At 43.7% G+C, this 25,384-nt stretch overlaps 2 protein-coding genes across 4 annotated transcripts in view; one reads left to right on the forward strand and one right to left on the reverse strand.

The window, feature by feature from the left end:
- The window catches only part of UCHL3 (ubiquitin C-terminal hydrolase L3), a 51,462-nt gene extending 42,908 nt beyond the window's left edge, over positions 1–8,554 (reverse strand). Inside the window, exon 1 of the mRNA XM_046905161.1 lies at positions 8,397–8,554. The gene's annotated coding sequence lies outside the window, so the exon portion shown is untranslated. The remainder of the gene's footprint in view (positions 1–8,396) is intronic.
- Positions 8,555–16,925: 8,371 nt separating this feature from the next.
- On the forward strand, positions 16,926–24,890 carry COMMD6 (COMM domain containing 6). Of its 3 annotated transcripts, XM_015277057.4 has the most exons (7): positions 16,926–17,012; positions 17,588–17,646; positions 18,497–18,562; positions 18,729–18,805; positions 19,368–19,536; positions 21,210–21,362; positions 22,208–24,890. In XM_015277057.4, exons 1-7 carry the CDS (start codon positions 16,964–16,966, stop codon positions 22,256–22,258), a joined length of 624 nt encoding a protein of 207 aa, XP_015132543.2. In that variant the 5' UTR covers positions 16,926–16,963; the 3' UTR covers positions 22,259–24,890. The 3 variants fall into 3 exon arrangements, with proteins under 3 accessions (XP_015132543.2, XP_015132538.2, XP_040562577.1); XM_015277052.4 differs by lacking the exon at positions 18,497–18,562; XM_040706643.2 differs by lacking the exons at positions 18,497–18,562; positions 18,729–18,805; positions 19,368–19,536.
- The last annotated feature ends 494 nt before the right edge of the window (positions 24,891–25,384 follow it).

Raw genomic sequence — 25,384 nt, forward strand, 5'->3', positions numbered from 1 at the left:
ACAAGCAGCTGGAAAATGAGGGGGCACGGGAAATACTGCTACAGAAGATAGCTATAGAAAATGCTAACGAGGATTGTCAGAAAGTTCTCTGCCCTCTGAATAAACCTACCCTCTTACAGATGATAGACGCTTCTAATAAAGCGGGCACTGTGCAACATCAGTGCAACATGATGGCTGCAGCGTTTGCAGTGATGAAATTAGATTTTTCAGAATTGCTTTGCATGTTGTCAGTCAGGTCATTTCTGCCAAAACTGCCCAAACAGAAGGGCCATGCGGCTGCCTGGACCGGGGGTATGCACCTAATGCTGCAAGGGTCGGCACTATGCAAATCAATGCCACTCCAGATTTATCATAGGGGCCTCTGTGGTACAGCATACATTACCACTCATATGGAAGACGTCAGATCCTGTGTGGGTGGATCAGTGGCCCCTTAGTAGTGAAAAGCTGCACCACTTGCATGAGCTGGTTCAGGACCAGTTAACAGCTGGCCACGTAATTCCTACTACCAGCCCATGGAACTCTCCAGTGTTCATAATTAGGAAGAATTCCCACAAAAATAATGAATTTGTAGATGAGTTCCAGGAAATCTGTTGAGCATGTATAAGCTTGGCTTACAAATATGTAATGCTTTTTGCTCACTGGTGTGCAAGATAGGTAGAGTGATCCCCCTTGCACCTGGCACTCACGTATCAACGCATACCTGCTTTATAACCTAACTCTGGGTTATAGAGTTTGATTCCGCAAATCAATACGATGGATGTCTGATATTTGTATTGTAGAGGGATCTCCACAGATAGCGGAGTTAGCTGCGGTGGTGCAGGTATTTCACAAATGGCTTGACCCTATTATGTCTCGACACAGGTCAGAGATTTCCTACAAGCCTGGGGCATTAAACATCTTCACTCACCCACAGCTGTTACCAAACGCACCCACAGAATGCTGAAGGCCATGCTGCTAAAACAAAAAAGGGGAATGACTGGTCTACCCCCAACCGAGAAACTAGTCAAAGCAGCATATGTATTAAATTTTTTGAAGTGGTGGCAGGATGAGAGTGGACCACCAATAGCTCAACATTTTACTTCAACAAATGATTAAAGAGCGAGCGTTCTAGGGAGAGCGCTCATGATGGTTAAAAATTTGGCTTCTGGTCAATGAGAGGGTCCATTTCCGTTAATAACTCGGGGAAGAGTAAATGCTTGTGTTTCCACAGGTGCTGGACCACAATGGGTTCCAGCCAGTCATAAAGCCCTGCTTGACTGTACCATCAGTATCTGCTGCTGCTTCTTCAGATCTATAACAACCTTCTGGGTATCCTCCCAACCAAAGCCTATGGAGGCAACTGGAGTATGGATACTGCAGCCAATCTCTCAGTGTCAAACAACACAACAACTACCTCAGAAAATTTTGCATTTGTGGGGCAGAAGCTACATTCAAAAACCTCATAGCTTAATTTGATGAGTGGTATCAAAGTTAGGGACCATGGGTCTGAAAGATGGTGTAGATTAATGTGTTTTTCAGTTTTTGCATGTTTGTTGGTATATATTCTTTATATTAATAAGGCAATCAACCAAATACTTACTGTTCAGTCTGATGAAGAAGGGGGAGATATGGGACAAAGAAACTCATTACGAACAAAAGACCTTGCAAATTAGTAAACAAGCTCAGACATGTGACTAAGGCATTGTTGCATGGGTATAAAAGGTTGTAAGCACATATAATAAAGGTCTTTGTTCTGCACCAGCAACGGGGTCCATGACTCTCCTGTCACACCTATGCCTGAACATTCTCTATTGACCTATAAATAACATCATAGCGCATCTCTTTAGCAATCCAGTCTATTGCTGGCTCATTAGATTTGTCTTTTCCTATACAAAGTGTCTCCTCACATTAAGCTCTCAGTCCTTTTCTAACTAGAAGATGGGCTTTTTCTCTCTTTTTGCAATCACAGCCATTACCTATATTCCTCTGCCACACAAAGCTCCAGAAATTATACTTACAGAAGGCAGAACTATATAAACAAGTTATTAACCACTTGCTTCTACAGATTCAAAGAACCATACGTATGTTTGCAGACAATACTGAATTAGAGGAGCTGTTGACTCCCTGGAGAGCAGAGAGGCCTTGTAGAGATCTTGACAAATGGGAGGGCTAGGCAATCACCAAGTGCATGTAGTTCAGCAACAGCAAGCGCTGGATTTTGTGCAAGGATATACATATAGACAAGGGGAAAAAGAGCTGGAGAGCAGCCATGCAGAAAGGGATATGGAGGTGCTGGTTGACAGCAATCTGAATACAAATCAGCAGTGTGCCCTGGCAGCCAAAAGGGCCAGCCATACTCCAGGATGCATCAGGTCCAGCACTGCCAGAAGGCAAGGGGAGGGGTTGTCCTACTCCGTTCTCTGCTGATTTGCCACAACTTACAGGTGAGTATCACAGAGTTATCTCTAAATCTGAGTCTGTGACAGGGAAAAAAAAAAAAAACAACAACAGAAAAGAGACAAAGGGAGAGAGAAAAAAAACTGCCCTACATTTTAACAGCTTGTTGCAGCCAGCCCCAGCCCATAAGGCAGGGCACATTGCAGGCTGTGCAGTCTGGGTGAGGGGGAAAGGTAGGGAGATAGCAGATGGGTCTAACAAAAACAAACAAACAAAAAAAAAGCAACAATCTGAGGAGGACTGGTGATTTACTAAAAACAACAAAATCAAATGAAATGAGAGAGGAAAGTGTGTCCCAAAATATGAGATCTTACACTAGTAGACTGCAGGGGAAGCACGTGCTTTTCTCTGTGGCAAACAGAGGGAGAGTGGCTGGTGTCCTGCCAGGAGCTCCACCTTTCTTCCTCTGAGCACTAGGTCCTCTGGGAATGCCACTCCCTTCCGATAACCCAAAATGCCCCAAAAAGGCAGTTCACAGAACCAGAACATTAACTCTTTAACTCTCACTGTTTTACATGATGATAATGTGGAATACTGACAACAAAAAAGATCACAAAACCACAACATTCCACCCTTTATTCCACATCACTACATCATGCTTAACTTATATCTATATACAAACAAAACAGTAATTAACATGCATTAAATATGTACATATCTATATACATATATATATATATATCTATATATGTATAGTATATATATATGTATATATGGAATCACTGACTACACTCCCCCAGCATCAAATTCCCTTGTAGTACTGTAGAATCACCAAATACACAGAATGCTGTTGCATAATCAACAAATACACAAAACAGCATGGTCAGATGGGTATCCACAGATCGTAAAGCTAGAAAGATTACTACATTGGAAAAGGATAATCTGAAACAGATGGAAAAATGCTCAACCACGTTGTAGGCTCACAGAAAAAAAACTCCAACAGGTGCAATCTCCAGAAAAAGATCCTTCCTCAGTGGCACTCAGCTCTTAAATGGGGTCTAGGAGAGGTGGAGCCAGGCTACACCCCTTTCAGTCACACAGGTGAATTGCTTTCACCTGTGCTCCCGCGGCTGACTCAGTGCTCACCTCAGGTGATCAGTCAGAGGTTCAGGCTGTGACTCAACAGTTCCCATACACTCCACCCCTTCACAGAGTGAACCAATGATTGAGTTAACTAAAGGGTGAGTCTTTCCTACTACAATTTCCCATCACAATGTATGTTGACACAATTTAAGACAAGTAGTGATTGGTGAAAGTTTATGTTCTTTCATGGGCCAGTGCTCGATGATGTTATGGGAGGTATGTAGTCATGAGGTCCAGGTCCATTCTGTACTCCATCAGTCCCAGGCAGACCATCACTGAGTGTCGCACATGATCTGACAGCAACACTGGAACGCTTTGATGACATTTAGTTCCTTCCAGTGATTCTACAGCCTCAAAGACTCACGGGGAGTAATACAGATGTTTCAGGGGTACCAGGAGGGGAGGGTTTGCCCTCCAGGGCAAGATACAGGCCATATTTCTATCCTGGGTCAACACTTTGGCTTGTACTGGGGCATGCCCCGGCTGCCTGTACCATTACTTCTTTCCAGATGTCTGCGGCTGCAGAATTGTATCAGGCACCAAAGGGGGTGTCCTGATCTGCCATAGGGATATGATGGGGGTTCCTTTAGCAATGAAGACCAGAGTGTTGACCACAATATCCATAGGCCGTGTACCCATTACCGGAGGGACTACTGAGCCTCCCATCTCCAATAATCGTCCCCAAGGTGCAAGTAGGCCACACCACTTTGGTCCTACCTGCACCTTCCAAGGCCATTTTATTCTATGGGTACCTGGATCTAGATTCTCAGGGGCAGGGAGCAGAAGATTATTCTCATTACCAATCTGGGGTCAGTTACCAACCTGATTATCAGTGCCCGTAATTTGGATCTGAAGCGGGGAGGCCCACGTTGTCTGTAGCATTTTCAGGGCACTGAGTCTGCTGTCTCAAGGTCTTTCATTCAGGTTCTGCAGGGTTTCATAGAGTCTTTTTGTCCACCCCTGCAAGGACTAGGAGTCTGTCTTCAGGGGGCAGCCTTAAGAATACCGTTATAATGTTTAATAAGGCCTGCCCCCATTGCATTATATGCCAGGTGGGATCGCCACTCAATGTTGTTTTCTTCTGCCCAGCATTGTATCATTGCACCAGTAAAATGGGTCCCTTGGTCACTCTCAATGACTTGAGGTGTCTCATAGGCAGACATCCAGCTTAGTAAGTGCCTTGATGGTATATGCCTGGTTTGCTCTTGGCACTGGATAGGTCTGCAGTAGTCCACTTGCAGTATCGACGCAGGTCAGGGCATATCTCGCCCCCTCAGACTGAGAGAGGGGCCCAATGTAATCAACCTGCCATCACTGGAGAGGATTGTGTCCTCTAGCAAGGTGGGCTGTTGTTTTGGGCAATGACCTTGGTGTCATCTTAGAGCAAGCGTCGCAGTCTCAGCATGCTTCGGCAATATCAGATAGCTGTATGGGCAGCCCCCATGCTTTAGCAGCTGCCCACATTGTCTTTTGTCCAGCATGCCATAGCTTCTGATGTAACCAACGGGCAATGTTCTCAGATGGTGAAGTCTCAATCCATCGAACTCAGGCCAGTGTGTCCGCTTCGTCATTTCCTCATGACTGTAGGGGTTGGTGGCCAGAAACATGGTAAGACATGTACAATCCTGTGTTTAACTGCATTCCATATGTCTAACCACATATCTTTGCACCAGATTGGTTGGGCGTGGATAGTCCATTCTTAGGTGGCCCACTGTGCAATCCAAAGAGCGAGCCCTCGGTACATAGCCCAGCCATCTGTGCAGATATTCAGGATACTGTCACCGGGTTCCTTAGTTATAACCATCCACACGGCTTGCAGTTCTGCCCATTGGCTGCTCTGACCATCCCCCTCATCAAACCAGATTGTCTCGGGGGAGGGATGGTATGCTAACGCTCTCCACTTGCTTGGGTTGCCCTTGGTGGACCCATCTGTGTACCAGGCACCTTCAGGGATAGGATATTTTCCCTCCTGAACAGGACTCTTCTCTGGTGGAGCGACCAATGTTTCCTTTGGTGCATCACTACGATACGTCACTAGGCCTAGGATCTTCTGAAGTTCTTCTTTTAATGGTGATGTAGACTACTCCTCTGGCTGAGATAGACAACCCATCGTGCCACCATTTGTGCTTGGGCCACCCTTGTCTTAGGAAGGTGGGTCAGATCTTTCAGCCACCCCTGAATCGGCTGGGTGGTCTTAACTATGATCTCAGCTGTTTGGGTTACTGGCTCTACCGCCTGTAATGCAGAGTAGGCAGCCAATAACTGTTTTTCAATTATACTGTGTCTTCTTTCTGCTCCATGCCAGACCTGAGACCAGAATCCAATGGGGGTCCGAACAGAACTCTGGCGTTGCCACAGGCCCCAGCCAAAGCCATCCTGGGTGACATGAACATCTAACTCGGCTGGGAGGGTAGGATCAAATATACCCAATGCCTGGGCTTGTTTAACTGCCAGTTTTGCCTGTTGGAAAGCGTCCTGTTCCATTCTCCCCCAGTCCCATAGCTGCCCCTTTTTTGTGAGTCTGTACAGTGGCCTCAGCAGCTGTGCTAAATGAGATAAAAAGGAGTGCCAGTACACCAGTATACCTAAAAACTCCTGCAGCTGCTTTGGTGTTGTAGGGACTGGGAATGCCTGAACGTTATCTATTACAGCACTGGGTAGTACTTTGGTCTTTCCTGACTGAACTACCCCCAGGAATTTTACAGACAGGCCCAGATCTTGCACCTTCTGAGGATTTATAGCCCATCCTCTTTCTTACAGATAGGTAATGAATCTACTGCCTCCTCCAATGAGTCAGATGTCAACAGGAGAACATCAATATAATGATACAAGTTAACATTATCAGGTTTTCTCCAATTAGCCAGATCACGCGCCACTAGATCATAGCAATATGTTGGCAAATGCACGTACCACTGTGGCAGGACTTGAAAGGACCACTGCCTGCCTCCCCATCTAAATGCAAACTGATCTTGCGATTCTTCAGCAATTGGAATACTGAAGAACACATTTGCTAAATCTAGGACACAATGGTAGGTTTTTATCTCCCTACTCAATATGTCCATTAGGGAGGCAGTATTGGGTATGGCTGCATGAATAGGCAGCATGACCTTATTTCATTCTCTATAATCCACTGTCATTCTCCATGTTCCATCCAACTTCTGCACTGGCTATATGGGGGAATTATATGGGCTATGTGCAGCTCTTATAATGCCTACTTTTTCTAATTCCTGCACCATTCTTGATATTTCATCTTAACTACCTGGGAGCCTGTACTATCTTACATTAATAATTCTGGCTCATGCTGCACATGGCTTCTCAATATTGCCTGTTCCACCTGGACACTAATGCACCTTTGTTGAAGTCTGAACTCTCCCACAGTCGTCTGGAGCCAGACCCCATAAAAAAATCTATGCCCAGGATGTATTCTTGGACCGGGGCAATAGACAATTTATACTCCCGAGGTGAGATGTCCAACCCCCAGTTTCAACCATGTTTGGGCGATTGGAATGGTGTATCCCTCAAAACCACCAATCATCACTCTATTGCCATTGAATCTAGTCAGATCTCTGTAGATTATTTATGTTTCTGCTCCTGTGTCAACCAACATCATAACTCCCTAAATATTCTTCCGGGACCAAAAAATCGTCAGTTCCATCTAGGGCCTCCAGTCTCATCTGGAGGCCATAGGGGAACTAGCATCCCTTGTCACGCCATAAATTGTGCTATGGCCAAGTCTTTTGTCTCTGGTGGCTCAGGCATTGTGGCCCCAGACACCTGAGGATGCTTCTTTTTCCTACTACAGATTATAAAATCTTCTCAGTTCCATGCTGTCGTTGGTTATCTATCTATAAATTTTACCCTAGGTTTTTTAGGGTAATTTTGAAATCTTTGATTGTCCTTCAGCTGTTTCCAAAGCTGGAGGAGGACATGATTGGACTGGTGATCAATTTTAGTAAATTGGACCCCAGGCCGGATTAGGTCATTAAATGTTTGCTTTCAGGAAACCCATATGGGTCCCGATTGAGGAGTTTGTACAGCTGGCCTCCTAGTTTTAATTACTGGCAGGACTTATGCTTCTTCTAGTGTTCACATATTGTGCCCGGTCCGCAGGCGCTCTGTCTCTCCCAGATCGGCCACTAGTGATGACCCAGGAAAGACTCCCTGGCAATGCCGCCATGCCTTCTGAGAATACCGGCACTAATGGCAGTAAAACTGAAGCCTCTGTTTTTAACACGCCTGTGCCATGCAAGCTTCCAGGTGGTACAGAAGATGATGTGGAGAGTGAAAACCCTGGCCCCAGTTCCTCTGCCAAGGAGACTTAAATGTCTTCTTACATGGAAAACCTATATGAATAAACACGGTGCAAGTGCCCAGATTGTGTGCAGAGACTGTGATGCCTCAGCAATGATTTCTGCAGAAGCTTTGGTTAGCAGGACAGCTGTACTGCATAAAAGATAGATTGACATCTCTGGGTTTTTTTCACTACCGAACAGCAGATTTCTTCACACACTGGAAAGTGGGGTGTCCCTTGAGATGAAGTAGGGATCCATAGCTGCCTGCATTCTCCACCAATAGTTGTCATGGAGTTATCCCTAGATACAAGTCCGTGACAGGGGCACACAGACCCCGGGAAAAAAAAGAAAAAAAGAAAAAAAGAAAAAAAAGGGAGAGAGAGACAAAGGATCGAAGGAAAAAACAAGAAGGAAGGGATACTAACGGCTTGCCGCGCGAGCCGGCCCGGGGCTCCGAGAGAGGGGGAAGGGCAGAGAGCTAGCAGATAGTTTTAACAAAGAGAAAACACAATGGCAACGATCTGAGGAGGAACGGTAATGTACTAAATTTAACCAAATCAAACAAAATGAGAGAGAGAAGAGTACCCAAAGTACGAGTCAAACCACGACAGTGAGAGGCACGTGCTTTTCTCCGCAGCGAGCTGAGACCGCCAGAGGCAGCGAACGGCTGAGATCCAGTCCGCAGCTCCACCTCACTTCCTCTTCGCGCCAAGTCCTATGGGGATGCCGCCCCGCTCCTCCCCTTCCCTCCCGTCCGGAAGCCCAAAATACCCAAAAAGGCGGTAACACGGAACCAGAACATTAACTCTTTAACTCCCACTGTTCAGCATGATGTTCTGATGAGGTATACTGACAACAAAAATCACAAAACCACAACAGACCTGTTGTAGCATTTGATCTTACCAGAGGCTGGTGCGTGGTAGGGGATATGATAAATCCACTCAGTGTCTTGTTCTTTGGCCCAAATATCCACAAGTGAATTTTTGAAATTAGTCCTATTATCGGATTCAGTTCTTTCTGGGGTGCCACGTTGCCACAGGATTTGCTTCTCCAGACCCAATATGGTGTTTCAGGTGGTAGCATGGGGTACTGCATATGTTTCAAGCCACCCAGTGGTTGCCTCCACCATGGTGAGCACATAACACCATTGTGAGATCGTGGCAAGGTGATATAATCAACCTGCCGTACCTCCCCATATTTATACTTTTGCCATCTCCCTTCCCCCAGAGAGGTTTCATCCTCTTGGCTTGTTTAATTATGGCACATGTGTCACAGTCATGAATAACCTGTGCAATAGTGTCCATATTTAAGTCCATCCCTCGGTCTCTAGCCCACTTATATGTTGTGTCTCTTCATTGATGGCCCAAAGTCTCATGGGCCCACTGAGCTAGAAATAATTCACTCTTATGTTGCCAGTCCAAGTCTATTTGAGCCACCTCAATTTGGCAGCTCGATCTGCCTGATAGTTATTTTACTATTCTTCAGTAGCCCTACTCTTGGGCACATGGGCATCTACGTGATGCACCTTTACAACCATGTTTTTTGGTCGAGCAGCAATATCTTTCCACAGTTCAGCAGCCCAAATAGGATTACTCCTCTGTTGCCAGTTGTTTTGTTCCCACTGCTGTAACCACCCCCATAAGGCATTTGCCACCATCCGTGAGCCAGAATAAAGTATTGGCCATCTCTCCCATTCAGCAACATCTAAGGCCAGCTGGACAGCCTTTACCTCTGAACTGACTTGATTCTCCTTTTTCTTCAGTGGCCTCTGCAACTCGTTGTGTGGTGCTCCACACAGGAGCTTTTCATCTGTGATGCTTCCCCACAGTATGACACAATCCATCCGTGAACAGGGCATATTTCTTTACATTTTCTGGTAGTTCATTGTATGGTGGGGCCTCTTTAGCACATGACACCTCTTCTGCCGGTGATGTTCCAAACTTTTTGCCTTCAGGCCATTCCATAGTCACCTCTAGGATTCCTGGATGGCTGAGGTTCCCCATCTGAGCTTCTTGCATAATGAACACAGTCCACTTACTCCAAGTAAGGGAGTAGAGGGAGCCTTTCCTTTAAACATCCAGTTCAGCATTGGCAGTCGAGGTGCCAGAAGGAGCTGTGTTTCAGTGCCGATTACTTCAGAAGCAGCCCGAACCCCCTCATATGCAGCTAAGATCTCCTTTTCAGTTGGAGTGTAGCACTCTTCTGACTGCCTGTATGCTTGACTCCAGAATCCCAGGGGTCGGCCTCGTGTCTCTCCTGAGGCTCTTTGCCACAAACTCCAAGTGGGATCTTTCTCACCAGCAACAGTGTAGAGGATGTTCTTTACATCCTGTCCCATCCGTACTGGCCCCAGGGCCACGGCATGGGCTATCTCCTGCTTAACTTGCTCAAAAGCCTGCTGCTCCGCAGGACCCCACACAAAATTATTCTTCTTCCGCGTCAACTGATAGAGGGGGCTTACTATGAGGCTATAGTTTGGGATGAGCATTCTCCAAAAGCCCGCTACACCCAGAAAAGACTGTGTCTCTCTCTTGCTAGTGAGTGGAGACATAGTGGTGATTTTGTTGATCACATCTCCTGGGATGTGACAATGCCCATCTTGCCATTTTACTCCTAGGAACTGAATTTCTTGGGCAGGTCCTTTCACTTTGTTTCGCTTAATAGTGAAACCAGCACGCAGAAGAATTTTTGATTATTTGCTCTCCTTTCTTAAAAACTTCCTCTGCTGTATTGCCCCACACAATGTCATCAGTTTACTGCAGGTGCTTGGGAGCACCGCCCTGTTCCAGTGTGGTTTGGATCAACCCATGGCAAATGGTCAGGTTGTGTTTCTACCCCTGGGGCAAACGGTTAGAGATGTACTGAATGCTCCTCCAGGTAAAAGCAAACTGTGGCCTGCATTCTGTGGCCAACGGAATGGAGAAGAATGCATTGGCAGTGTCAGTGGTGGCATACCATTTGGCTGCTTTCGACTCCAGTTCATACTGGAGTTCTAACATATCTTGCACAGCAGCGCTCAGTAGGGGTGTGACTTCATTCAGGCTACGGTAGTCTACCGTCAGCCTCCATTCTCCACTGGCCATATGGGGCTGTTAAAAGGTGAGTGGGTTTTGCTGATCACTCCCTGACTCTCTAGCTGACAAATCAACTTATGAATGGGGAGCAAGGAATCCCTGTTGGTGCGGTACTGCTGTCTGTGTACCGTTTTTGTAGCAATTGGTACCTGCTGCTCTTCTACCTGTAGTAACCCCACAACAGACGGGTCTTCTGGCAGGCCAGAAAAGACAGACAGTGGCTTAATGTTGTCTGTATCTACAGCAGCTATTCCAAAAGCCCATCGGTATCCCTTGGGATCCTTGAAATACCCCCTTCTGAGGTATACTATACTATATCTATACTGAGTAGGCATGGAGCCCCCTGTCCAGTCACTATAGGATGCTTCTGCCAGTCTTTACCAGTGAGGCTTCTTTCTGCCTCCAACACAGACAATTCCTGAGAGCCCCCAGTCACTCCAGAAATATAAATCAGTTCCGTTCTGTCCCTTTATAACACAAGGGCATCAGATTGCACTGGGCACCAGTGTCCACCAGTGCCTTATATTCCTGTGGTTCTGATGTGCCATGTCATCGAATCCACACAGTCCAATAAACTCTATTATCCCTTCCCCCCCCACTCCTGACTGAGGGCAGGGCCCCTCTATTGGTTACCTGCAGTAACAGGAGCAATTTCAGTGGTTGTTGATCTGTTTTGTAATTCTCTCACCTGTGCTCGTACTGCAGGAGTGGGTTAGTCATGCTACTTCTTCATGTCCTCTCCATGCTCACGTAAGTAGCTCCACAGAGCAGCATGCAACATAGATTTACTGATGTCATTTGCTCAAGCAGGGAAGTGTATGCCTTTGATAGCTGAGAGTTTAATCAGTTTGATCAGCTCCTTCAGCAGATTCTTTTGGTCATCCTGGTCTTCATCAGGTGTTTCTGATACTGCCATGGGTTCATCACGATTAATCATTAGGGACAATTCCTCCACTATGCTGTCCTGTTTCTTTAATCCATCCTCTTATCCACTTTATCTAGTCTTTCTGTCATCTGGGAGATGGCTGAGATGGAAACATGGGATGGTGGTAATTTTTGTTTGAAGTTTTTAAGTGTAAGAATCAGTTCAAAAACTGGAGGTCTTCTGTTTAGGTCCTTGTATCTATTGAATGTTACTACTAGTGTACCGGCATACCTTTCCAGTGCTGTTCTTGAGAGCTTCTGACGTACTGGGTGTACTCCTCACTCTCTCAGGATCACGGTCTTGGCGTGGATTATTAGGAACAAACGTGGGATCATACAGCATTTCCACCACAGCTGTTTCTCTCAAATATTGGATGCCTTTCTCAGCTGTATTCCATTCTCTCATCTGAGGCTCCAGATCGTCTTTGAAGAGATGTCTTTCCTTCACAACATTCATTCCCAGAAGGTGGTGACTCGGTCCAAAGATCTACTAATCCCTCTGTCAATAGCTGAGTCTCAGGCAGTGTTTCCTAGTTGGCAAGGGTCAACAAACAGTGGCAACAGTGACTCCCTCCTCCTCACTCTCCTCTCCGTGTCTTTTAGTTTTCTCAGTTGCCTTTCTCGGTGATGGTGGTTTTGGGGAGGGCCCCTTGCCTGGACCTTCCTCTACTTCCTCTGCTGCTTCTTCTGCTTCTTCTTCTTTCCGTTCTAGACACAAAGACGCCCATTTCCATTTCTGGCCTGCCACAGGGGCAACTGACATTGATACTGGTGCTTCCTGTGATCGGTCGGGTTTGACTTGGAGGTTTCCCCCTTTGGTTCAGATCTCAATTTGGAAACTCTCTCTCTCCAGAATAGTATTATATAGAGCTCAGTAAGCACAAGCCAAGCCCCAGATAAGCCGTTTCTCCTCAGATCTTTCTGAGCTGCACCATCCCTTACTCAAATATGCGCTTAGTTTCTCAGGGTCCCACAGGTGTTCAAGAGTAAAATCCCATGACACCAGGGGTGCCCACAGTTTTAATCTCTTTCCTAAACCTCTCCATATTCCCTGCCACTCCACATTCTCTCGTTCTGGGAAAAGCTTCCTCCACATAATGTAAAACACTATTGCAGAGAATACATTCAGAGAGACTGATAACACAGTCCCTAAGCTGGCATCCCGAACATGCATAAGGAACTGAGAAGAGCACCTGGAAACCAGTCCAAACATCATATTGCCTGTTAAATTAGCCAGGATGTATAGGAACCAGGCAGATATCTCCATCTCAATTGACTATATGTATTCCTCAATTGGCTATATGTATATGCAACTCTGACACCAAACACGATGAACATAAGAAGAAGCCAATATGTTCCAAGGAACATAATGGTCCTTAGTCCTCCATACAATGCTCTTAAGCAGAGATCCATAGCTGCCTGCATCCTCCACCAATAATTGTCACGGAGTTATCTCTAGATCTGAGTCCGTGACAAGGGCAAAAAAAATAATAAAAAAAAGAAACAACAACAACAACAAAAAAAACCAACAACCCAGAAAAGAGACAAAGAAGGGAGGGAAAAAAAACTGCCCTACCTTTTAACAGCATGGTGTGGCCAGCCCCAGCCCATAAGGCAGTCCAGGTTGCAGGCCATGCGCTCCAGGAGAGGGGGAGAGGAGGAAGGGTAGGGAGATAGCAAATGGGTCTAACAAAAAAAAAAAAAAAAAAAAAAAAAAAAAAAAAAAGGGAACAATCTGAGGAGGAACGGTAATGTAATAAAAACAACAAAATCAAATGAAATGAGAGAGGAAAGTGTGTCCCGAAATACGAGATCTTACACTAGTAGACTGCAGGGGAAGCACGTGCTTTTCTCTGTGGCAAACTGAGAGAGAGGGAAAGCGGCTGGTGTCCTGCCAGGAGCTTCACCTTTCTTCCTCTACATGCCAGGTCTTCCAGTAATGCCGCTCCTCCCCTCCTATCCGAGAACCCAAAATGCCTGAAAAAGGCAGTCCATGGAACCAGAACATGAACTCTTAAACTCCCACTGTTTAACATGATGTTATGATGTGGAATACTTACAACAAAAATCACAAAACCACAGCAGTGAGGCTCTACAGTAAAGTGCAGGTTTGGGCAGTACAATATTAAAAGGACATAAAGCTATTAGAGAGCATCCAAAGGAGGACTACAAAGATAATGAAGGGTCCAAAGGGCAAGATGCATTAGGAGCAGCTGAGGTCTGTTCAGGCCGGAGCAGAGGAGGCTGAGGGGAGGCCTTGTGACAAACTACAGAATGGCATGGAGCTGCATCAGGAAAAAGTTCTGCACCAGAGGGTGCTCGGGCACTGAACAGGCTCTCCAGCGGGTCATGACACTGAGCTGACAGAGTTCAAGGAGCATTTGAACAATGCTCTCACACATAGGGTTTGGATTTTAGGTGGTCCTCTGTAGAGCCAGGAGTTGGTCTTGGTGATCCTTGTGGGTCCTTTTCAAATGAGGAAATCACATGATTCTATATTTGTGAAAATAGCTCCAAAACAAATCGAAATTTCAGCAAATGATTTGGAATGATTCTATAATTACCAAACCCCCAGCACATTCAACTTCACATTATCTCCACATCTTGGAAAATGAACGAAATATAACAAATATTAGTCATATTGCTAAAGGCAGTAGCAAGAGACTTGATGAAACTGTAATATAAATAGTACGTAAACTTCAGTAGATAACACAGAAAAGTATTTAATAGTTACCTAAGTTAAGAACAAAAAGATTGTTAAGTCATGTCCCTGCTATCACAGGCAGATCTTACCTGTATGTACATTGCAAGTGTTTTGACAGTCATGAGGTCATAAAAACACATATTTCTCAAAAATATTTGCACACTTTAATTAGATACTTTAAAAGGGAGAGGTTACGTACCATAAAGTTCATAAACACATATATCATGTTGCACCATTATTTCCTCTTGCCTGAAATATATTCTAAATTATTTCATTTAAATTTTCTGGAAGTAGATAACTTTAAACTAGGCAGCAATACTGTGCGACAAGTTACATTTTACTCATCAGTCAAAACAGTCTTACAGTGGATCTACCAAAACTGTAGCATTATAACATAGGAAAAAAAAAAAAGGTTAAAGAGCAAAACTGATTAGTAGGAAAACAACCTAAGGATATCTACTATTGTTAAAAGCTGACACTGTTGAAGGGTCAGTGTTGTTTTAGGGCTTCAGATACACTGTAAACTTACTGCATTCAGCAGGGAAACATCACTGAAGACAGTTCTAGCTGCAGTTTTATAATTAGTGGCTATTTTGCCATTGAACTGAAGACCTAACTGACCTATGCAAATCATTCATGGTCTGCAGTTTACTCACAGATGAACTGATTCAATGGTCTACCTGCACAAGGTATAGTTGCTTGGTGTATCTGTAACAAGCTCAATACACTCTATGTTTTCTGCACACACACCCAACAGCACACGATTAATATATCCAAGACTATTAATCCCTGGAGAACATCAGGAAAACCTGAGTGCCAGTTAACAACAAACCAAATAGAATTAACAGCCTGCTGCACCAACCATGTGTGATTTGCACAGAAACTGCCTCACCTCTGTTCCTGAGAAGACCATGTAACACATCCTCCTGGAATGCACGTTAAGGCACATGAGGAACAAACAAGTGATCCAAAACAGCTAGCACTAGGCATCACCAAGGGCAGATCATGCCTCACCAATCTGGTTGCCTTCTATGATGGAGTGACGATATCGGTGTACCATAGAAGAACAAATTATGTTATCTATTTAGACTTGTGCAAGGCTTTTGAAGTGGTCCCACACCACATCCTTATCTCTAAAGTGGAGAGATATCGGTTCAAAGGGTGGACTACTCAGTGGGTAAGGAATTGGTTGGAAGGTAGCAGCCAGAGGGTTGTGGTAAATAGTTCTGTGTCCACGTGGAGGCTGGTGATAAGTGGTGGCTCCCAGGGGTCTGTCTTGGGACCCCTTGGGATCTTTATCAGTGACATAGATGATGGGATTGAGTGCATGCCCAGCAAGTTTGCTGATGATACCAAGCTGAGTGATGCAGTTGGCACAACAGAAGGAAGGACTGCCATCCAGAAGGACCTGGATAGGCTTGAAAACTGGGTCCATGTGAACCTAAGGAAGTTCAACAAAGCCATGTGCAAAGTCTTGCACTTTGGTCATGGCAATCCCTGATACTTATACAGACTCGGAGAAGAACACATTGAGAGTGGCCCTGCTGACAAAGACTTAGGGATCCTGGTAGATGAGAGACTTAACATGAGCCAACAGTGTGCACTTGCAGACCGAAAGGCCAACCGTATCCTGGGCTGCATCAACAGAGGGGCGGCCAGCAGGAAGAGGAAGGTGATTGTCCTTTTCTACTTTGCCCTTGTGAGGCCCCATCTGGAGTACTGCCTCCAAGTCTGGGGCCCTCAGTATGGGAAGGACATCAAGTTGAAGGAGCAGGTCCAGGGGAAGGCCACAGAGATGATCACACAGCTGGAGCACCGCTCCTACAAAGACAGGCTGAAGGAGCCGGGCTTGTTCAGATAGAGAAGTCTGGGGAAACCTCACTGCGGCATTCCAAGACTTAAAAAGAACTTATAGAAAGGAGGAGAATCAACTTTTTACATGGGCAGATAGCAACAGGACAACGAGGGGGGAGGAGGGTTGAGCTAAAAGAAGGGAGATTTGGATTAGATGTCAGGGAGATATTTTTCACTGTGACAACAGTGAGGTGCTGGAAAAGGCCGCCCAGAAATGCTGTGGATGTCCCATCCCTGGAGGTGTTCAAGAAACATGCAGATAATGGCATTGAAGGACATGGGTTAGTGGGCACGGTGATAATGCGTTGACAGTTGGAGTAGATGACCTAAGGGGTCTTTTCCAACCCTAACGACTTTATGATTCCAGGAGGACCCCAAGCTCCTTCCCAGCCCCGCCCTGTTGGGCGTCGCCCAGGGAGCGGGAGGCTGAAGGAGCGCCAACACACAAACCCCGCCCTCCCAGAGCCTGGCGCCGAGAAGACAGCGCATGCGCCCTACTCAGCCGCCTGCCCTGCTCCGCCGGCCTCTCGCTCGGAGCCAATCAGAGCGCCGAGCGCTGTGTGGCGGAAGTGGGTTCTCATCGAGGTCGCGGTGCTATGGCTGCCGGCTCTGTGGTGTTGCTGACGCGGGCCCTGGAGGCGCTGGGTGAGGGGGCTGAGGGGAAGTGCGAGAGAGCCCAACCTCAGATCTGCGGGGAGGCCGGCTGGGGGTTTCTGGTTCTCGGTTGGTCGCGCCGTTGAGAGCCTCTTGCTCCTCTTTCTCGCGTAGCGGTGCAGCCTGTTTCTGAGGGGCTCTGGGGAGCCTGGTGCCCCTCCAGCGGCTAACGGGGCGTCCCTGCTGCCCGGAGGCGGCACGGACAGGGCCACTCTCTCGGGCGCAGTGAGCTGAGCTCGGGGGCAGCAGCCCCGTGCTGCTGGGTCTCAGTGCCAGAGGGCAGCTCTGGGCCTGCCCGGCTTTCTGGGACGTTTTTGCAGAAGGGGGCTTTTTGTTTGACGGTAGGACTGACAAACTGTGCTATTGCATAGGCTCTGTTTGGGGCTCTGAGGTATCTGTCATTCCTATTCCTGATCTGTTAATATAATTCAGGACCAAGTCCATTAAAGAAAGCTCTGTTCTTGAGGTAAATAAAACCATGCAAGCCTGTGAGTTCTACAAAGATGATTTATTACTAGTAAAGCTTAAAGGACTTGCAACTGATTGCTACTGTTCGTGTTTTTCAGATGTTGGTGGTGCAGCAGATAAGATTAATTTGATACCTCAAGACTTCTTTGCAGAACTAGTAAGTAGAGCAGTAAGTAGGATATGGAAAGGCTCCAGACACACAGATCCTAGCAAACCTCCTTCAGCTCGCTGCTTTCTGGGTGTTGCAAAGTGGAGGTTATGTATATTTGGCATAGGTTTACATGAAATAGACCAGTCCTGCCAGAGCAGAGGGATGGCCTAAAGTTTGTTTCCATTACTGAAGACTTCTTAGGTTTTGTTTTTGTTTCTTGCCTTAATGAGATATAAAGCTAGATAGTCCAGAAAAAAATTCAGTTTCTCTGTATCGTAAAGCATTGTGCACTTGAACAAGATGGATATTCATTAGTATGGAAACAATGTGTTAGGAAACAATGTGAGGTAATACTGGAAAAGTTTTGAATTAGTTGATTTTTCTTGGTTTTGATTTTGATTTCAGTTATTTACATGATTTTATTATTTTTCCATTAAAACCTCATCCCGTTGTCCATTTTTATGTCAACCAGTTTTCATTGCTGTTGTAATCTCCAAGTATTAAAATGACTGTTTACATGGGTGGATAGTGGTAGAATAAGGGGGAGTGGTTTTTAACTAAGACAGGGGAGGTTTAGGTTAGATATTAGGAGGAAGTTTTTCACACAGAGGGTGGTGATGCACTGAACAGGTTGTCCAAGGAGGCCCCATCCCTGGAGGCATTGAAGGCCAGGCTGGATATGGCTCTGGGCAGCCTGGTCTGGTGGTTGACAACCCTGCACATAGCAGGGGAGTTGAAACTAGATGATCATTGTGGTCCTTTTTAACACAGGCCATTCTATAATTCTATTCAAACTTGCTCGTCTGGTTTACTAAAATATGCTTTGAAAATATTTTCAAATTTATCTTCTTTGCAGTGTGAGCAGATAATTCAACATCTGAACCATAAGATCCCAGGTGTAAATACAGTTGAACTGTGTCAGGTAGGTTTGGATATTAGCACTTAAAAGCAAGCATAGTAGCAATATGCATTGTAAAGTATATATTCTGCAGGTGAAATTATTTGTGTGTGTATATGTATGTATTTATAAGGAACTTTTTAAACTCACAACTTGTTATCACTTAATTATTTGATCATCCTGTCTTCAGAGACTGCAGACATCTGGGATTGAGGTTAATGTTGGTGACCTGGCAAAAATAACTAACACTGTGTCCTTTTTGTTTAGGTAAGCACACAATAATTTATATTTTCTTTATCTCTTTCTTTTTTTTTTCCTCCCTCCATACTAACCTAATAGCAATATTACAAAGTAACATCCAAAGTATGTATGAAATAAAATGATTTAGGAAAAGGGCTTAGTTTGTGTTCATAAAGTTAAAAAAGTGTAGTACCTACATAGGCTCAGTAACTAAAAAAATAGAGAGGAAATTGTTCTTTGAACCTGTCTGCAAGCTTTGGAACCAGTGGGCTTTTTTTCTCTCTTTTTTGTTTTTGTTTGATGTTTTCATGGAGTAAATTGAGGAATGCTTCTTGCAGCTCTTCCTCTAAACTCACTGCCTTTTCATTTGGGAGTTCCTTGCATCATTTGACTCCTGTTAGTGCAAATTATGCCATTTCCTGGAGGTCCTTAAATACCTCTTGGTGCTTCTTAAATTGCTTCTCCTAAATGTTTAATTAAATTAAAATGTGAAATTAAACTGCCACATTTCAAAGTTAATAATACAGTTTAATGTTGTTAAATTCTTGGAAAACTAAATAGATATGGTGTTGTTTGGATTTTTCTACAGTACAGCAGCCAGGAACAATCTCTCTACGGAGGAGCTCATCACTGCCTTGGGCAGCACAGTCAACACGCTGCCTAAGCATGCGATACAGGTTATCCGCCATGTATGGAATGAGCAGGGCAAATCTGTTGGTGTGTCAGAAGATAAAGGAAATATGTCCACAGTGGGCCAGGTGACTACATGATAAAATGCATCCGAACTAATGATTTTTCAGAATTGGCAGTGCTTCACTGTGCCTGTTGTATTGCCAAGCACAAAGCAGTATGTTGATTGCCCAGAGGTTTGCTGTCTGTGTGTTGCCCGATCTCTGACCAGACAGAGAAGTATATACAATAAAGGACATTGAAATCCTTTCTCGTATTTTTGTTTGGACGATAAATAAACATTCCATAGTTTTTTAAAAATTTCGTAGTGCTGTTAGGGAAGGTGAGTGGCAGTTAATATGACAGACAACAGTACTTGCTATTTATGTAAATAGGTTTGAAATGTTATTTGAATTGTTCTTTAGAGTTGATAGCATCAGCACTTGAATTTGTTATTCTTTGTATTCCTTAAGCTTAATCTTTATTATAGAATCATAGAATTGCTATGACCCACAGGATCATCCAGTCCAACCATTCGCCCTTCACCAATGGTTCTCGCTAAACCATGTCCCTCAACACAACATCCAAACGCTCTTTGAACACCACCAGGCTCGGTGACTCCACCACCTCTCTGGGCAGCCCATTCCAGTGCCTGACCACCCTTTCAGAGAAGTAGTATTTCCTAACGTCCAGCCTGACTCTTCCCTGGTGCAGCTTGAAGCCATTCCCTCTAATCCTGTCACTAGTCACACGAGATTTAAAGATACCTTCTGTCAATTTCCAGCATTTCTTTTATTTGTTGAAAAAATAAGCGTTCATCTGCATTTTGAGATGTTCCTTAACACCAACGGTTAAGAGTATGGAATTGGAAAATAATGGGGAAAAAGAAGTCTTTGTTTGAAGCTGGATAGTAAGGTTCTGAATGTTCACCTTACTTCGTTAAATATTTCTACCTGTAACGAAAGGATAAAAATGGTAACTTATTCAGTTTGAAATGTGTTTACAATGTTCTTTCTATAAATCATAGAATCTCAAGGTTGGAAAGGACCTACAAGATCATCTAGTCCAACCGTCCTCCTATTACCCTTGCTACCACAAGCTACTAACCCATATTGTAGCTCCTCATCCAGGCACCTCTTGAACACTGCCAGGGATGGCGACTCCACCACCTCCCTGGGCAGCCCATTCCAGCGCCTGACCATTGTCTGAGAGAAAAATATCTAGCCTAAATCTCCTCTGTTACAACCTGTGACCATTTCCTTGGGTCCTGTTTGTTGCCTGGGAAAAGAGGCCCCCCCCAGCAATCACAACCTCCCTTCAAGAAGTTGTAGAGTGCAAAACAGTTATTAACAGCTTCTTTTCTTTTTTTCTACTAACGCTTCTGTAAAAATTTTTGTTTACTCTGAGGTTTTTCTCACCTTTCCATTTGATTTAGAAGCTTCTAAAGCGAACATATCAAAAACACAAATGATATACAAGCCAAGTGAACTCTGTGACTTAAGCTCCTATTCCTAGAACTTCTTGCATATTGTCAGTATTTTACAAAGTGAAATAGATTAAGTGAAATAAATTGCCATTTTTCTTTCCACTACTAAAGGAAACAGCAGATCAGAATAATATCTCACTGTGTATGTTTGTTTCCTGTTCGGATATGGGCTCCAAATATCCTATATTGTCTGTTAAAACATCTGTCCAAAACTATAGCAACAGTAGCCTGGATTTCTTCCTTTAGTACCCTTTCCAATATTTTTCTTCTCTGCAGTTTGTAGATATTAAATGGAAACTGGGAGTTGCAATGAGCTCTGACACCTGCAGGTCTCTGAAGTATCCGTATGTTACGGTGGCGCTAAAAGTAGCAGATTCCTCAGGACAAATAACCAACAAATGTTTTGAAATGACGGTCCCACAGTTCAAGGTCTGTAATCCTGTGTCATTTCTTGTCATTTGATTCAGTCTCTTTGGTGACATAGTTGCGAAAAAGCAAATGTGTACTTTACATACATTTGTGATGCTTACTAATACAGTAATTGAAAGACTAAATGTTTAAAATACTGAAGATGAGTACCTACTTTGTAGCATTTAGTTCTGCACCATTTAGCCTAAAATGTTAATTTAGCAGCAATTCGTTCTCTTACAATTTGGCTTAGCAAAAAAGGCAGATCTAAAAGTTTTTGTGTCCTCAATTCCATCCCTCTGCCTTATCAAAAACTGTGAGTGTTCTGATTCTGTGATATTTCTAAACTCAGGTTGAGTCCTGGCAGTTGGACAGAAGGGAATTTAAGGAAGGTATTATGAATTCTTGAGTGTTCTGAAATCTAGTGTTCCATCTGGTTGAAACCTATTTCATAGTTTGCTGTTCAGCTAATGTGAGAAAGGGACGCATGCTCTGTGTGAGAAATAGGGATTATTTCAACTGGGAATAGAAGTGTTTGCCTGAGAAGTTTTTAGGTTTTATTTTCTTTTTCTTTTGTGGTTTAGCAGTTATTTCATTCTCAGTGTTTTCCCATAGCATCCTCTGTTATCAGTAAGCAAAGCCATGCAAATAATTTATCACATGTGCGACTAAATAGTTAATGCATCCAGATGGCAACCATCTCACAAAAAGAAATGTGCAGACTTCCAGTTCAACGTGCAAATTGTAACTGGAAGAAAGAAGGAATGTGAGAAACATGAAGTGATTTTACCTAATATGATAGTTTGGACTTAAGTTCAGGCTTTTCTTTGTGCAACTAAACATATATGTTAACTCTTGCTTTTCAGAACTTCTTCAGACAGTTCAAGGAAATGGCAGCTGTTCTTGAAACAGTTTGAGCAGAACTGTTTTTTATACTGAAATTTCTGACAGACTTGTATCAAGTAAACTTTCTGTTCTGCACAGGGCACATAGTGCCATTGTTCAGCAAGGTATGTATCCTTATCCTTTTGACAGGTATTTGTCACAGTCATCCTTACATAGCTGTGAAGATTTCTTCGCTTTTGAATATTTGAAGCCATTTCTGCTTGTAAAAGTGGTCAGCTTGGTTTATCCTGGTAAACAGAGATCAGGCTCTGAACAGAAAAATGTCACTGTAGACTTCATACTCTACGAGAGTGAAAAACTACATTTAAGAAACTACACATTTAGCTCTGGAATACAGAAAGATGTGAAAATGTTAATTTGACTGAGGAGATACTAAGAGAAGTGTAAATCTCACATTAGCAGTTTGGTCTGTAAAATTGAGATGTGGTTGGAATCAACAGTAATATTAACTGTGTGGAGTATATGAAGTTACACATGGCAAGCATACAATTATTCTTGAAGAATAGTAATTTCAAGTACTTAGTTGCAGGTATTTGCAGACCAGGCTTTCAGTTTTCTTTTAAATGGAATGTGCACTTGTCCTAATGTCTTGATTATTTTGAATACTTATTTCTCACCACCCAGACTTCTAAAAATTAAATTTCCCTGGAAACTATTTTTTTTTCTCTGAAATGAAGCCTGGAGGTTAGTTTTAAATATAGGAAGAAAGTTGAGTTTAATTCCAAAGCATTTAAATGTGTTTTTTCCTTTGTATTTAATCCAGCTCTAATCTGTGGCACTCTGATGTTGTTCTTAGCAGTCCGCTTTCTGATTAAAGTAAAATATTGATGTGTCTGCCTCACTCTGTGCTCTGAACTAGAAAAACTGGGAAGAGGCTTAAAAGTTCAAGCTAGTGCATTAGTTGTACACATCAGAGAAATGACTATACTAAAAGTCAAGAAGACTTCTTTGCTTGTTGTGGTGTTTCACAGGAATCTGGAGGACTGTATTGCTTTCTCACTCTCAGGAAATGTCCTAACCAGTAAAATTTTGACTTCGGTTCTGAAGGCGAATGGGGACGTTTTCAAAGGGAGAGTGATAAATGTAGTACGCTTGCATTTCATTTCTTGTGTTTAACCTTTAAAACTAGAAATATAGCAGGGTCTTTAGAAAACACTACTGTCGCATTTCAAGACTTGCTGGTGATGTAGTAAGGCAGATAAATCTGAAGAGAGACAGTTCGCACTGATAAGCTGCTGAAATTTATGCTGTGGCTTCAGACTAAGAAGCAGTGTTGTTGGGACAGATCCTTAAGTAAGAACATCTGCCCTTCTGATGCACATAAATAGTTCATTAACTTTTCTTAGAAGCTGGCTGAGCATCAGTGATGCAAGTTTTGCCTGCCTTTGTCTGATGAAAATGGACTGCAACACAGAGCAGACTGCAATCCTTCCTAGAGAGATACACCCCCACTGTATAAGCATGAGTACATTATGCATAGTACATAAAAACAGTACTTGAAGTTACTTAGATCTCAAATAAATGAAACGTTGTCTTTAACAAAAGACAGTAGAAGTTTTGGCCATCAGTCTTTCTTTTGTGCTGCAGAAGTCAAAGGTGTTTGCTTCATGGCTGGGGAGAGCAGAATGTTTTTCTATTGGCCCTGTCAGTAGAGTGCCACAGGATGGCAAACTGGAAGTCTTTTCCTGAGATCTTTTCCCTTATCTGATTACCAGGTTTGAACATGGTGCAAAAAATCATCTCTGTGTATGGAAAAGTGATATGAGCAGCTGATATTTTTCATTGTTTACTTTTTTTTTTTGAAGTTGAAATGTAGGGCTTCTGTAACCAGAAAATATTGCCATGCCGTGGCCTAGTGAATTCATTGGTTTTGATCACTGTAAGAATTCCAGAACTTTTTGTTGTTGCTTTGTTTGTTTTGTAAAGCTGGAACATTACAAATACTTCCATTTGTTCTACTGCACGTAAGTTCTTCATACAGCTGGAAATAGTTGTCTTCTTTAGAACTGGATGGAAGATTTAATTAATAATTTCTTAGCTTCTAGAAACAGCAATTTAGTACATTCTGAAAGGTAATGAGGAAAAGTTCAGTTGCAGTTCTTGTTTGGTCCATCATCAAGAAAGAAAACCAAACAGCCAAATGAAGTGTGTAACTGTTACATTTTCTCAAGTTATATGTTCCAGAAGTACTAATGAATGTTTTTGGAGCATTGCTGCATTCTTACCAAGTTGTGGGGCTGGGTGGAAGTTGCCTAGGCATGTGTGGTACACCAGCACAACTGTCTGAGAATTGTGAGGTGTTTATGGGCACCTAGGAGATGTGATTAAAAGCTGGCTCTGTACTCAAACTTTGAGGTTTGTCCTGATCAGTATCAGTAGGAATTCCTACACTGAGTAATGGAAGAACTACATATTTTATTTTAAAAAACGAATACTTTGCAGGGTAGCAATACAAATGTGTTCAAACAAGCTCTTGAATGTGGTTGATATGTTGGTTGATATGTGCGGGAGCCAAATCTTTTCACAGAGAGTCGGATGTTCCTGACATGTTCCTAATTCTACTTGCTGATTGAGACAAAATTGTTTAACACAAATATTTTTGTAAGTTCACAAACATTCATTAAACATAGGTGATAAAAATGAGATGGTCTGTTTTTTTTGTTGTTGTTTGTTTGTTATAAGCCTACTGTGTGGATGTCTGTGTCTTAAATACTGAAGAAAGTCTGAATATATGAAGAAAGGTTGAGGGAGATGGGCTTGTTTAGCCTGGAAAAGAGAAGGCTCTGGGGAGACCTCATTGTGGCCTTCCAGTACTTGAAGGGAGCATATAAACAGGAGGGGGAGCGACTGCTTACAAGGGTGGGTAGTGATAGGACAAGGGGGAATGGTTTTAAACTGAGATAGAGGAGGTTTAGGTTAGATATTAGGAGGAAGTTTTTCCACCCAGAGGGTGGTGACGCACTGGAACAGGTTGCCCAAGGAGGTTGTGGATGCCCCATCGCTGGAGGCATTGAAGGCCCGGCTGGATCTGGCTCTGGGCAGCCTGGTCTAGCAGGGGAGTTGAAACTAGATGATCATCGTGGTCCTTTTCAACCCAGGCCATTCTATGATTCTGTGATACTGCAATGGTTAACGTT

The sequence above is a fragment of the Gallus gallus genome, chromosome 1 (assembly GCF_016699485.2).
Source record: "Gallus gallus isolate bGalGal1 chromosome 1, bGalGal1.mat.broiler.GRCg7b, whole genome shotgun sequence".
NCBI classification, from domain to species: domain Eukaryota; kingdom Metazoa; phylum Chordata; class Aves; order Galliformes; family Phasianidae; genus Gallus; species Gallus gallus.

Coding starts and splice junctions, on each gene's coding strand:
- COMMD6 (XM_015277057.4), top strand. CDS start 16,964: ATGGCTGCCGGCTCTGTGGTGTTGCTGACGCGGGCCCTGGAGGCGCTG. Junction 17,647..18,496: donor AAGACTTCTTTGCAGAACTA/GTAAGTAGAGCA, acceptor TCTTCTTTGCAG/TGTGAGCAGATAATTCAACA. Junction 21,363..22,207: donor TGACGGTCCCACAGTTCAAG/GTCTGTAATCCT, acceptor CTTGCTTTTCAG/AACTTCTTCAGACAGTTCAA.